General features: G+C 37.0%; 1 protein-coding gene across 1 annotated transcript in view; it reads left to right on the top strand.

Moving 5' to 3' along the window:
* Positions 1–13,970, top strand: part of LOC135154176 (uncharacterized) — a 96,228-nt gene extending 82,258 nt beyond the window's left edge. Inside the window, exons 3-5 of the mRNA XM_064099484.1 lie at positions 3,856–4,055; positions 13,188–13,337; positions 13,896–13,970. Coding sequence (XP_063955554.1) covers positions 3,856–4,055; positions 13,188–13,337; positions 13,896–13,970 — 425 coding nt within the window. The remainder of the gene's footprint in view (positions 1–3,855; positions 4,056–13,187; positions 13,338–13,895) is intronic.
* The last annotated feature ends 1,398 nt before the right edge of the window (positions 13,971–15,368 follow it).

Below are 15,368 nucleotides of genomic sequence, written 5' to 3'. Positions count from 1 at the left end.
GTTTCAGGTCCCAGATGAAGAAATCCAAACTCAATCGCATCTTCAATAGAAATACGCTCAAAGTGAGTTACAGCTGCATGCCGAACGTCGCCAGCATCATCAAAACTCACAACAAGCAAGCAATGAAGGTAGACAATAAGTCAAACAGCATAACGTGCAACTGCCGGAAAAAAGACCTCTGCCCTCTCCAAGGGAATTGCTTGGCTACCAACGTCATCTACAATGCGGAAGTAACAACCCCAGACAAGAGGATGACCTACATTGGCCTCACGGAGCCCCCCTTCAAGTCCAGGTACTATAACCACCCCCAATCCTTCCGACACGAATGGTACCAGAACAGCACGGAACTGTCGAAGTTCATCTGGGACCTGAAACGATGCGACACGCCGTATACCATCAAGTGGTCCATCGCCAGCCATGTGCAAGCATACTCCAACGAGACAAAGAGATGTGACCTGTGCCTCACCGAAAAACTTCTCATTATGAACGCTGATAAGCAGTCACTGCTGAACAAACGCCCAGAACTCGTTTCGAAATGCCGCCACCAAAACAAGTTCAAGTTATGCAATTTCAAAGACAATCTCCCGTAATCACCATGCACGCACATCGTCTAATGCAGTGACATCACCAACACTAGTGATGCAGCCTTTACACTTTCATTATTATCATTTCTATGGCATCTCATCTTATTATCGATTAATCGATCAACCACCCATCGCGGCGTATCGATTATTTGAAAAACATTTGGAAAACATTCAAATTATAAAAACCTCAGCGCGCACTGGTTACCTAGTTTCCTGCGCCCACTATGTGCGTGTTTGGTGTAACGCGCTGTGCGCGATCGCGACATGCATTGTTCAATGGTATTGAAAAGTTTTATCAGTTGCCTGAAGATCGCACCTCACGAAGGTTGCGTGAAACTCAGAGTTGCAATTAAATTTGGATGAACCTCCAGTCAACCTTCTGAAGTTGTTTTTATTATTATATATATATATAATCTTTAAGCTACGGTCACCAACTTACAGCTGTCACAAATCTGATTAAATGTGTATAGATACAAGATCGCTCAGAGAATTTATTATCTTCAGCGGTCTGAATTCTTTGATTTTTCATGTGGCAACTGAACACTAGACAGTATATAATGCCAGGGGGCTGTTTCACAAGATTTGAGTATGACTTAGAGTCGCACTTAAACACCAACGCGTACATGTACATGATATGCAATGCCCAATCTTATTGATCAATACACAGTAGTGCTCGTCCTCCTCACATGATCTGACCAATGCGGTCATGCCTTTTATACTGCACGCAACTAGACATTTAAGTACAACTCTATGTCATACTCAAATCTTTGTGAAACACCCCCCAGATTAAAGTCTTGAAGAAAAATAAAGTCACATTTAAAGGCAATCCTTTTTTCCCAAAGAGTGATATCAGAATGGAACAGGTTACCTGTAAGTGTAATTAAAATTCATTTAAAACCAATCTGAGGAAACATTGGTCAATTTAAGGACGTTCCACAGTTAAAGTGAAATCCATGTCATTTTCACAAAACTTTGCACATAGATACTTTAGAACCTTAATATTCGAAATATGCAAAAATTAACATAGGTCCATGTGCTTGATTTTTTGCTATAGAGCTTCAAAGTTCACCCAAATTGATGTTCTTAAGAATTGCGCATTCAAAAGAATTTGGCATTTTTAGACCGCCCAAGATTACTACAATGAGTTTAAACCTCCATTACTCATTCAAAATACATGAAAAAGTCATCAAACTTCGCAAGAGAGTTAATAATTGTATCGTTAGAATGGAGAATCTATTAATAGTGCTATTTGTTTGCAATTTTTAGTTTAACAGCACTGTCAGTTCTTAAAAATGGCGTAAAAGATAACAAAATCCCAATCTGAAAAATGTAAAATTTCAGTAACAAACTACAAACGTACAATAAATGCTGCACTTTATTCAAAATCCATGTCATTTTCACCAAAATTTGCAGAGTTGTAGAGGAAGGTATACCTAAGAGGTACAAACATTAAAAAATAGGGGTTCATGTGCTTGTTTTTAAACTATCAGCATGTTTATTAGAGCAAATGTGCTTTTTAAAACACCAAAAATGGGCCGAATGCTTAGTATCTATGTGAAGAAAAAATCAAAACCACTCTACCATTTATTCAAACTCGGGCTAATATTCGTGATTCTTGGCAGCACTGCAGAGTAAAGTATTTTGAAATTGTAGAGAATATTTTTTTGAATGGTCCATGGAATAATTCAACTTTTTAGCTTCATGAAATAACGCATCGGATCTGCAGTTAAAGTGCAGAAGATGAGAAAAATCAGCTCATACCCGCAGCTAATTAATACCTGTTCATCCATTGTGACGTCAGCGCGCAGAGTGTAAACTATGCGCAGATCATAATGCGCACAAATATAACTGTGGAACGTCCTTAAGAAAAGTGAATTCAACCCCTAGGTATTTTTTACTGTTCATGTACTTCAGCTGTTTTGAGCCTTCAACAGTCAGACCGCAGGTCCCTATGCTAATGAGCAAAAAGGCCAGATTCATCCAAATCATCTCGTGGCTGAATCCTCCTCCTTGCAAAATCTCGTGATTCGTGAGATTTTCTTTATCTAAGAATTTACCTGTTTTAACCTCAAGTTAAATGAAATATTATTGCACCATCAGATAGAGTAAAAGTTACTCTTTCATATTGGTCATTTATTTTGTATACAATATTTTGTTAAATAAGTAAATTTCTGGCCTGAAAATGTGCCTCAAAACTGAATTTTCTTCCTCTGTTTTCTTTTGTAAATTGTGCAAATTTTTTTATTTTGAGCCTCAATGATATCTATATCACCATAAAGCTGAACCTCTGTACTTTCTCACAATGCCACTCTTGATATGCGGCACCTTTTAATCGGGTCAAGATCACACTTTTCCCACCAAGGTACAAGACGAGATTTCTGAAATTTTGTACTTGCATGAAATCCAGAGTTCTGATTGGCTGGATAAGGTTCACAGAACAACAGGCGCGGGGTATTTGAGGAGATTACCACAAGGGAAGTGTGACCTTCCCACGAACCCAGGCACTGGGATCGTTGGAATTTGCCATTGTGTGGTCCCTTTGACCAATCAGAGTGCAGTATTCTTGTTTTCAAACTGCTTTATGTACTTGGCAAATGAAAAGTGTGATCTTGACCCGATTAAACCAATTCTTATTTTGAAACCTATATCATTTCAAAGCATACATATTCAGCTTTATCATGATATAAAATCATTTGGGCTCAAACAAAAATAAAGTGTGAAAATAGCAGCTTTTGTCAGGTGAAAATATTTATTTTGTAGCATATTTTAGATCAAAATTTTAACCTATATTACAAAATCTTTGAATAAATCCAAACACATGACCTGAAAGAATGATTCTTCTTCTTTACAATGGTACCAAATTCATGAAATTTGATGCACAATTAGAGCAGCAATGACCGAATGAAAAGAGGTGTTTTGGTCCGCATCAAGCTCATTAAATATGCAAAACATCTCAAGTCATGAATATCACTTGGATGAAAGAAGCCACTTTCTTGGGACCTGCAGTCTGACTGTCAATAATACAGTCATCTTAATGGCTGTGGGGGGGGGGGGGGGCAAAAAAAGATACATTTAAACATACTTCTAAAGTATGATTTACTTTAATAATCATGATGTATTCAACTACTTTTGCTCGTTATGTCGTGTGAGATGGCTAGCTGTCTTTGTAAGAGGAAAACCCCAAAAAGTTCAAAGAATGTTTAAAAACTCCTCCGAACAGAAGGATTTCACTAGACCATATGAAAATCATTTATTGTCTTTCTACTTGTAGTTGATATTGATGATTCAGAGAGCCTTTCTCAGGATGCATTTCAAGGTATGATCCGGAGAACACACTCCAGGGCTGTGAGTAGGAATACATCACGTAATACTCTCACCCCTCGAGGGGGTAGTTCACTGAGGCAGAGCCAGCATTCTCTGCTGCAATCCAGAGGTACATACCGGACTCCAAGTAGAGCATCTCTTACATCTGTAAGTTATCAGTTACACTGAAAATATTTCTTACTCTGAACTAATTTGCTTCCCATTTAGATAAACTCTTGCGTTCCAGAGACACTTCATAGAAACAATCTGAATCATAACAATGCATTTTCTTTCACCCTATTTTAACTGGGCTATTTAAGACCAGGATATATTTGACCCCCCCCCCCCAAGATCTTGGCCGCTGATTGCGCGATTGCCCTGAAAATTTGCATGCGCGTAGAGCAGTAGATTAAGATGTAAACTGCAAGACTGTAAAGTAAAATTTTAAAAGAAATTGTTTTTATTGTTTCATAAATTATGCAAATAAGCATATGAAATTTGCCCTAGACTTGGTTTTTTGTGTATGTTTTTGCCTTTAACTCACTTTATATAACTATTAAAATGCTAATTTTTGCATTTCTAACAAATATCAACAAAAAAGTTGCCAAAATATACTAAATTTCTTATGTATTTTATTGTTTTTAAAATTCTTATGTATTTCTCTGTTTTTTTTACCTTTGTATTTTATTGTTTTTTCCAATAAACTTTGTCAGGGACCCCTTGCGATCATAAATAGCATAAAATAAATCCATTAAAAAAAAATAATAATAATATAATAATATAGGGTATTTATATTGCGCACATATCCACCTTGTTAGGTGCTCAAGGCGCTCCTACATGTATATTACCCGGCTAAGCTAGGCGTTCATAGCGCACACAGCTTTTTAAGGAATTACTTCCTACCGGTACAAAAGTAAAAAAAGTAAAAATAATCATACATTGATGATTTTTGGTTGAAAAAGACAATTTGCATAATTGGCTTTGTACACCGAATCACATATTTGAGCAATTTGGGGTCTAATATGCACTTACACAATGTTGCGTAATTTTGGAACTGCATACCTGGGGGTCGCAAATGTGTCTCAAATATGCGTGAGATTTGAAAATAAAAATTCTGCGAGCGGCACGGTCAGAAAATTTCGCGGGACAGCGTAGTGACAAAATTTGTCCAGGGGGTCAAATTGATCCCCAGTTAGATAAGGGTTAATGCTGACAGGACAGGCTTTGCTAAACAACAATACCCTTCTTATTATGTTTGTTGATTAATCTTGAGTCATTCACTCCAAGCAATGTGATTTTTCACATTTTCTTATAGATTAAAAGAAGAAAATCAACTTTTTTCAATACAAATATTTGTGGCACATCAAAAGTTAATGATCTACTCATATTACTCTCTTCTCTTGCCTTCTCTTTTATGTCAAATTAATTTAAGGGCAATTGCATAACATGGTTTCATATCACTTTATTGAAATCACAATAAAGAGCAGAAGTTACAAAGTGTGTATAAAAAGGGATTAAGATGAACTTAGGTTATGCCTCATTTCTGTCAATGCAGGGCAGTAGTTTCAGCATGATAAGTATACAGTATTGATAGAAATAACAGGTACATAACATTTACATGTATATTCCTTATCTTTAAAATGAGAATAAGAAATAAAGATAAAAAATCAGCAATGTAGTTATTAAAGTTATAAACATAAAGGGGATGTTTTATTAAAAGCAAAATATATATTATTAACTTATCAATTACAAATCGGGGACGGGGATCTCTCCAATACTCAAATACCAAGGATGATTGAATTTGGCCACAAAATTGAAAATTTATTTAAAGTTATAATTATAGACAGTGAACATAGCGAACAACATGGACTCTTCCCAGTGTTTATACAATTTGTAAACATCATTATAGACTGAGAAAGAAAGAAAGAAAGAAAAAAAAAAGAAGTGAGAAGGGAGAAAGAATGAGGAGAGGTAGATGGGGATATAGAAAAGAGAGAAGGAGATAGAGAGAGGGGAAGAAAGAGAGAGGGAGGGAGAAAGAGGAACATCCAAAATAGTGAACAATGAATTATTGCTCCAAAAGATCGTAGTTGTCCCAGATATGTTCATTTGCACAATATATAGAGAAGGATGAAACAACCCCCATCTTTAATACTTAAGTTTCTCCGAGGGCACTTCCATTGGATTCCAGTGGATACCTTGCATGACCCCAAAAACATGTAAAAAGGATCCCTTTTTCAAGATAGGGCGCGTTATGTATGTAATGTAATAAGGGTGTCAAAAACACTAAAGTAATGAAAAAAAGGTATATATTTCGCTAGGAAAACTCTGTGTTTATGGTCCTATTTGTGACGGTATGAAAGACTAAAATGCCTTATAAAGGATGTTCTTTTTGTCCCCAACACTACGTGTTTAGGATCCGATTTGAGCGAGGTGTGTAGGGGTACTAAACCCAATGAAGGTAAAGCTGACGTCCGTGACATAACAAGATATCGTTGTTAAGGATAGGGTTTCACACGCCAATACTAATTTGTTAAGGGGTGCATTTTCAGAAAATCAGTTCAGAGAATCATTTTCTCTGAACCAGTTTGATCTTCGTTCTATTATCTCATCGCTGAATTTTCTTATTGTTACGTAACGAGTAATGTTATTATGCAATATTTTCTTTACTGTTACGTAGCAATTTGATCATCACAAACACGAGTTACTATGACTACAGTTGTTTCTGTGAAGGGCGCGCATCCTCAGCCAGTCATCATAGAAACATCTGTCTGAGGCCCGGGGGGGGGGGAGCACTTACATTGACGAGTGGATACCATGCGCGACCAAAAAAACATGTAAAAAGGATGTCTTTTTCAAGATAGGGCACGTTACGTACGTAACGTGATAAGGGTGTCAAAAATACAAAAATAATGAGAAAAGGGTATCTATTTCGCTAGGAAAGCTACGTGTTTAGGGTCAACTTTGCGGGGATGATAAAACAATATTAAAATGTTTTATAAAGGATGTCCTTTTTGCCCCAACACTACGTGTTTAGAGTCCGATTTGCCCTAGGTGTGGAAGCTGGGGCCGTACTAAACCAAATGGTGTGTAAATTGTAAAGGTTAAACCGACGACCGACGGACCGTTTTAACAATAAAATATCGCTGTATTTGTTTAGGGGTTCATTTCAGGGAATACTTGCCAAGAGTGTCGTTTTGTTTCCAATACTTGTTAAGGGTAGGGTTTCAGACGCCAATACTTGTTAAGGGGTGCATTTTCAGAATATGGAAAATACGTGTTTAGGGTGCTTTTCGAGACCCCTTGGTCGCGCATGGTATCCACTCGTCAGTGGAAGTGGTCCCCCCGGGGTCTGAGGATGCGCTCTCTGATTGATCTGATACCACATTGTAAACTCCTGAAGAAGACGGAGGACCGTTGAAATTTGAGTGAATAATAAAAACTTTATTGGCAATCAAAGCGTTATCATTGGCATTATTTTGTTATATAAATATGTATATATATTAGTCCGGGTTATAATTGAGCAAGGTGCCACACGGAAAAGGAGAAATTTTCATATAGTGCTTCTAAACCAGTTTTTCACGCTGAATATGAATATATGAGGTAACCAGGCTGTATCCTGAAAATTAACCCATGAGGGCGCTTTTTTCAAAATGGCCGCCAAATTTTCAGAACATTTGAATTTTCGTACATAGATTTCGACATAAACATTCCATTGCCACAAAATTAGTGTCATATGAAAGACAAATAAATTTCCTACAATTTGGTACCATTTATAGGGGATAAGTAGGTTATTTGGCTGAGATTTTAAGTAGAAAACTGCATTTTTTGTCATTTTTTTCCAAAAATTGAAAATTTTGCAAATACATGATTTTACATATTTCTAAGAAAAATGAATCAATTATCTTGAAATGTTCCAGAAAACTTTATTGATATACTATTATCATATGGATGAAATTCCAACTCTGTATCATTCTTCTTAGCAAATTTATAAGGTATCAAACTTGAATACTTCAATTTCAGATATGTCGCTTTTTGTATGCATTTCCATAGACTAATACGTATAACATGTATAATATGTATAATATATAGTTATAAATTAAATGCAATTATCTCTGCTCGTTAATCACTTGGAGAGTTAAGGGTAGGCTTTTCTCTATCAGCTACATAAAACAAAATGTTGGCACATCAAGGCCTAACACTCTCATGGGGTGGGGGTGTCGAAGCCCCTCCCCTTGGCTATATCATGTTGTTGTATATTGCCTATTTGTTGGAAAAAAATCACTGTTTTTTGGAGCACCCATTGAGGCAAAAGGCATTTCTGCTATACAATACAGCCACTTTAATTACTTTCAAACCACTTGGAGAGGAAAAGAGTAGGCTTTGTTCTACCAGCTACATCAAAAGAAGTGGCACGTACATCGTAGCCAACCCCTCCCTGGGGAAGTCACCCCTCCCCCTTTTGCTAATTGCCAATTTATTTGGAAATTCACCATTTTGGACCCAACATTGAGGTAAAAATGTGTTTGTGCTTTATAGTATTTTATTGCTTTGAGAGAGTAGAATTAGTTCTTCCAGCTACATAAATAAGCGCTAGCACATCGAACCCTAGCCCTCTCAGGGGCTGTCAAAGTCACCCCCTCCTCTATATCATGTATATTGCCTACTTATAGAAAATTTCACCATTTTGGATCACCCATTGAGGCATAAGGGCGTTTCTATATCATACAGCCAATTTTATTTTCTTGCAATTACTTGGAGAGAAAAGCTTAGACTTTGCTCTATCAGCTACATATTATTAAGCCCTGGCACATTGAAACCTATCCCACTCAGGGGCTGTCTAAGTCAACCCCTCCCCCTCTATATCATGTATATTGCCTATTTATTGGAAATTACACCATTTTGAATCGCCCATTGAGGCAAAAGTGCGTTTCTACTATATAGTACAGCCAATTTCATTTTCTTGCAATGACTTGGAGAGGAAAGAGTAGGCTTTGCTCTATCAGCTACATATAAACAAGTGCTGGCAAAGAAAAGCCTTCCCCCTGTTGAAACCACCCCATCCCTTTTGCATTATAGCATAATTATTGAAAAATTCACCATTTTGAAGTCCCCATTTACGCAAAAAGGGGTTTCTGATATATAGTTCTGCCACTTTTACTGCCTTGAAACCACTTAGGGAGGAAAGAATGGGTTTTCTTTTATCAGCCACATAAAAAAGTGCAGGCAAATAAAAGCATACCCCCTCCGGGAGGCTGTTGAAATCACCCCATCCCTTTTGCATTATTGCCTATTTATTGGAAAATTCACCATTTTGGAGCCCCCATTTAGGCAAAAAGGCGTTCCTGATATATAGTTCTGCCACTTTTACTGCCTTGAAACCACTTAGGGAGGAAAGAATAGGTTTTGCTTGATCAGCCTCATATAAAGAAGTGCAGGCAAATAAAAGCCTACTTCCTTCAGGGGACTGTCGAAATTACCCCCCCCCCCCTTGAAATTCACCATTTTGGAGCCCGCATTGGGGCAAAAAGGCGTTCTGATATATAGTTCTGCCACTTTTAATGCCTTGAAACCACTTAAGGAGGAAAGAATAGGTTTTGCTTTATCAGCCACGTATAAAGGTGCAGGCAAATAAAAGCCTACCCCATCCAGGAGGCTGTCGAAATCACCCATCCCTTTTGCATTGCCTATTTATTGAAAAAGTCACCACTTTGGAGCCCCCATTGAGGCAGAAAGTCATTTCTGATTATGTTTCTGCCGTTTTTCACCCTTGAAAACATTTGGAGAGAAAAAGAATAGGCTTTGCTTTAACAGCTACATATAAAGACATGCTCGCAAAAAAGGCCTATCCCCATCAGAGGGCTGTTGAATTCACCCCACCCCTATTTCATTATTGCTTATTTATTGGAAAATTGACCATTTTTGAGCCCCCATTTAGGCAAAAAGGCGGTTCTGATATACAGTTCTGCCACTATTACCGCCTTAAAACTACTTGGAGAGGAAAGAGTAGGCTTTCCTCGAACAGGTACATATAAAGAAGTGGCTCTACTATATACCAGAAACACGTTTTTTGCCTCAATGGGGGCTCCAAAATGGCGAGTTTTCCAATGAATTGGCAAAAATCGTAAAAAAGGTGGGGTAACATCTACATGTATCGTCCCCTGAAGTGGGTCAGGCTTCGATATGGCAGCAATTTGTTATATATATCTGAAAGAGGGGAACCTACTCTTTCCTCTCCAAGTGGTTTCAAGAAAGATAAATTGGGTGTTTTATACAGCAGAAGTGCATATCGCCTCAATGGGGGCTCCAAAATTGTGAATTTTCAAATAATTAGGCAATAATGCAAGAGGGGTGGGGTGATTTGACAGCCGCCCAGATGGGTATGCTTCAATGTGCCAGCACTTCTTTATAGAGCAAAGCATATTCTTTCCTCCTTAATTGGTTTCAAGGCAGTAAAAGTGGCAGAACTATATATCAGTGATGCCTCTTTACCTCAATGGGGGCTCAAAAATTGTGAATTTCCAATAAATAGGCAATAACGCAAAGGGGTGAGGGGGCTGATTTCGACAGCCCCCGGAAGGGGTAGGCTTTTATTTGCCAGCACAAAATTATGCAGCTGATAGAGCAAAGCCTATTCTTTCCTCTCTAAATGGTTTCAAGGCAATAAAAGTGGCAGAACTATATATCAGAGACACCTTTTTGCTTCAATGGGGGCTCCAAAATTGTGACTTTTCAACAAATAGCCAAATACTGAAAATTAGTGGGGTAACTTCTAAAGCCACCTGAAGGAGATAGGCTTCGATTTGCCAGCACTTATGTAGCTGATAGAGCAAAGCCTACTCTTTCTTCTCAAAGTCATTGCAAGAAAATAAAATTGGCTGTACTATACAGTGCGTCCCAGAAAAAACGAAACCGAGATTTAGCGATGATTTATCATAACTTAATCATAAATAAAATAGACAAATGACCTACCAATGTAAAGCTTAGAATCTCCTCTTTCATCTGGTATTACTTAGATTATTCCTCATTCACGCATGATTGAGCAAAAACAATTCGAAGAAAGGATACCAAAAACTCATTTGGCGGGGGGTATCTGAATTTCAAAAAGAAAATCACATGACTAAAAAGTACAATATCTTCTCTTTTCTTTGATACCTAAATCACAGAAAATGGTCAAGTAGTAAAAAAGTTATGATCCCTCGAAACAATGCTTGTATTTCCATAATTTCATTAAATAAACGTGTTTTCACCGGTTTCCCACAGAAGCTATCGCACGGTAACAAAAGACTTAATGCATGGCTGATCGTCAACAAAACGGAGTGTCAAGTGAGTTTGAACGCTAGCCTGTAAAACCTCTTCATTTTATGAAATTATTGAAATTGAAGCCTTATTTCAAATAACCAGAACTTTGTTATTTCTTGACCATTTTCTGTAATTGAGGTATCAAATTAAAGAGCAGATATTGAACTTTTTAAAAATGTGGTTTTCTTTTTAAAACCCAGATACGGCCCGCCAAGTGACTTTTTGGTATCCCCTTTTCAAATTCTTTTTACTCACTCATGCGTGAATGAGAAATAATCTAAGTAATATCAGATGAAAGAGTAGATTCTAAGCTTTAAAATGGTAGGTCATTTGTCTATTGTATTTGCGATTAAGTTATGATAAATCATCGATAAATCTCGGTTTCGTTTTTTGTGGGACGCACTGTATAGTAGGAACGCGCTTTTGCCTCAATGGGTGATCTAAAATGGTGAAATATCCAATAAATCGGCAATATACTTGATATAGAGGGGGGGGGGGTGACTTAGACAGCCCCTGAGAGGGCTAGGGTTCGATGTGCCAGTGCTTATTTATATGTAGCTGGTAGAACAAACTATACTCTTTCCTAAGTGGTTTCAAATCAATAAAATGGGGTGCACAATATTTGAAGCACAAACGCTCTTTGGCCTCAATGTTGGGTCAAAAATTGTGAATTTTCAAATAAATATGCAATATTAAGCAAAAGCCCCCCCCCCCCCCCCCGAGAGGGGTAGGCTTCGATGTTCCACTTCTTTGGATGTAGCTGGTAGAACAAAGCCTACTCTTTCCTATCCAAGTGGTTTCAAAGCAATCAAAGTGGCTGTACTGTATAGTAGAAATGCCTGTTTTTGCTTCAATGGGTGCTCCAAAAAATGATTTTTTTCAACAAATAGGCAATATACAACAACATGATATAGCCAAGGGGGGGGGGGGGGGGAGCTTCGACACCCCCACCCCATGAGAGTGTTAGGCCTTGATGTGCCGACATTTTGTTTTATGTAGCTGATAGAGAAAAGCCTATTTTTAACTATCCAAGTGATTAACGAGCAGAGATAATTGCATTTAATTTGTAACTATACATTATACATATTATACATGTTATACGTATTAGTCTATGAAAATGCATACAAAAAGCGACATTTCTGAAATTGAAGTATTCAAGTTTGATACTTTATAAATTTGCTAAGAAGAATGATACAGAGTTGGAATTTCATCCATATGATAATAGTATATCAATAAAGTTTTCTGGAACATTTCAAGATAATTGATTCATTTTTCTCAGAATTATGTAAAATCATGTATTTGCAAAATTTTCAATTTTTGGAAAAAAATGACAAAAAATGCAGTTTTCTACTTAAAATCTCAGCCAAATGACTTACTTATCCCCTATAAGTGGTACCAAATTGTAGGAAATTTATTTGTCTTTCATATGACACTAATTTTGTGGCAATGGAATGTTTATGTCAAAATCTATGTACGAAAATTCAAATGTTCTTAAAATTTGGCGGCCATTTTGAAAAAAGCGCCCTCACGGGTTAATTTTCAGGATACAGCCTGGTTACCTCATATATTCATATTCAGCGTAAAAAACTGGTCTAGATGCACTATATGAAAATTTATCCTTTTCCGTGTGGCACCTTGCTCAATTATAACCCGGACTATATATATATATATATATAAAATAATGTATCCAACCCCTGATATATACACCCCTTAATAAGTTGTTTATGGAGACTAAAATGTTTTGTGGGGAAAAGTTATTTTGCTCCATGGTAACTTAATTGTTGCAGTATAAATGTATTGAGTAGTGAATTAATAACATTCAAGTGGTCCTATAAGACTACATTGCTCTGAATATGCATTGCAGGTTAGTAACCTGGATTTGAGTCATTGAGGACTTGAGATGGCACTGGAGAAGGCTGCTGGTTCGTATTGGCTTGAAATAGAAGTCATATCCAGTCAAATCAAGTGAGTGATGAAATTTTCTTTGATTGATTGCAGCGCACTGAAACAGGGAAACTAACCAAACAGAAGGAAACCACACAGAATAAACTTGAACATATCTGGAACTCACTTCTGATGCCTGAGAATCTAAGACTAGACATGGCTATCAAATACAGCTCAGATGAATATATACCATTACTTGAAGATGTAAGTTTTTGTCATATCTCACTTCCTTTTGTCAAATCAATTCTATTGTCCATGATCATAGATGTTAATTTGGTGAATTATCAGATGGTATATTACCGCTTGGTCTACTTACCACTTCGTCCAACTTTACATAGTCTAAACTCATTTCGTCTACTACCAGTTCGGCTAATATCCAATTCGTCTAATTCCCACTTGGTCTAATATCCAATGCGTCCAATTTCCATTTGGGCTAAGAAACAGTTGGGCTAATTCTCACTTTGTCTTATATCCAATTCGTCTAATTCCCACTTGGTCTAATATCCAATTCGTCTAATGACCACTTGGTCTAATAGCCAAATGGTCTAATGACCACTTGGTCTAATATCCATTTGGTCTAATGACCACTTGGTCTAATAGCCAAATGGTCTAATGACCACTTGGTCTAATCGCCAATTGGTCTAATGCCCAGTTGGGCTAATTGTCACTTGGTCTAATTTTCATTTGGTCAAATTCACACTTGGTCTAATGTCCATAATTTATGCTAATATAACATAATTCATTATTATTTATTTGATCTAGATTGAACAAATATGGTACGTAATGGATGAATATCATGCATCAGTTAATACATCTCGCCAGTATCCGGAGGGGTAGAGCTGGGGTGGGGCTGCTGGGCGCAAAACCTCACCGTAAAGGACTATCGATGACGAGATAGTTGCTCATCAAATGAATTATTCTAATCAAATATAATTCTTATAATCAGGCCTATATATCGATAATAAAGATGATGATGAAAACTATATCATACTCATCACTACATAATTGCATGCACATTTACAGAACAATAAGTTGGGGACCTTGTAGCTTATACTAGTAATGGTGGAATGGCACGGTTTCATCAGAATAACATTATGAAGAAAGGAACGAAACTATAATTGTGTGGATACGAATCTGGTAAACATGTTTATGCCTCTTTTAAATCATTGTTATGCACCATTACGGACAATACTTCAACTTGATGGAAAATACGCAATAGATAAGCAGTTTGGGGGATTCCAATAGTTACAAAGCCATTAGATCATGTAATTTTGTTATGAATATTTTGTTAAGTTATTTCAATAGTAAGTTTGGAGGGAAATAACATACCAGTTAGATACAGTTTGATAACACAATACAGGTTTATTGGGTTAGCTGCGACATCACGGCCACCATCTTGGTAGCAGCCATAACTCATTCTGACGTGTAATAACATAGTATATCTACGCTTGCAGACCTTTATCAGCTATCACCACAGTAGTCATTAATCTTATATATCTTCTCATTCTGTTTTTTGTTCTACTTCTTTGCCTTTTCCTTAAAATGGATTGGCAGGGTTCTCAGCCCATTAGGGAAATCAAGGAAATAAGGGATTTAAAAAAAAAATTCCAATCAGGGAAAAATCAGGGGAAAATGCCCTAAATGAGGGCAAAAGCAGGGAATCTTGATCGGCCCAAAAGTCGAAAGCACGATAGTCAGTCAGACACTGAACTTTGTCGTATATTAAAACAACATTCATTGAATGAAATTTTATGGTGTTTTTTTTTTAAGTGTAGCCTCTTTTACTACAGTACAAGTAGGCCTACTGGTACATAATTAAAAATAAAAATAGGCCTACATGTATAATAAAAAAATAATAATACAAGTAATTCACTGCAACAACTTAGAAAACATGAGAAACTGGGAATGGGTTTAAATAATAATCAAATTTCACCAGAAATTTGAAAATAAGTCACTAATTTTTACAAATTAGACCAAGTGGTATGTAGACGAAATGAATGTTAGACTTTCTGGAAATTAGACCAAGTGGAAATAAGCCGAAAAGGAAATTAGACCAACTGCACACTAGACCAACTGAGTAATGGGCCAAGTGAGGATTAGCCAAACTGGGCATTAGACCAATTGGCTATTAGACCAAGTGGTCATTAGACCAATTTGCTATTAGACCAAGTGGTCATTAGACCAATTGGCTATTAGATCAAGTGGTCATTAGACCAAAAGAGAATAAGCCAGTTC

The sequence above is a fragment of the Lytechinus pictus genome, chromosome 5 (assembly GCF_037042905.1).
Source record: "Lytechinus pictus isolate F3 Inbred chromosome 5, Lp3.0, whole genome shotgun sequence".
Classification (NCBI taxonomy): domain Eukaryota; kingdom Metazoa; phylum Echinodermata; class Echinoidea; order Temnopleuroida; family Toxopneustidae; genus Lytechinus; species Lytechinus pictus.
Note: the sequence above shows the minus strand (reverse complement) of the source record. Positions and strands in the feature narration are given on the sequence as shown.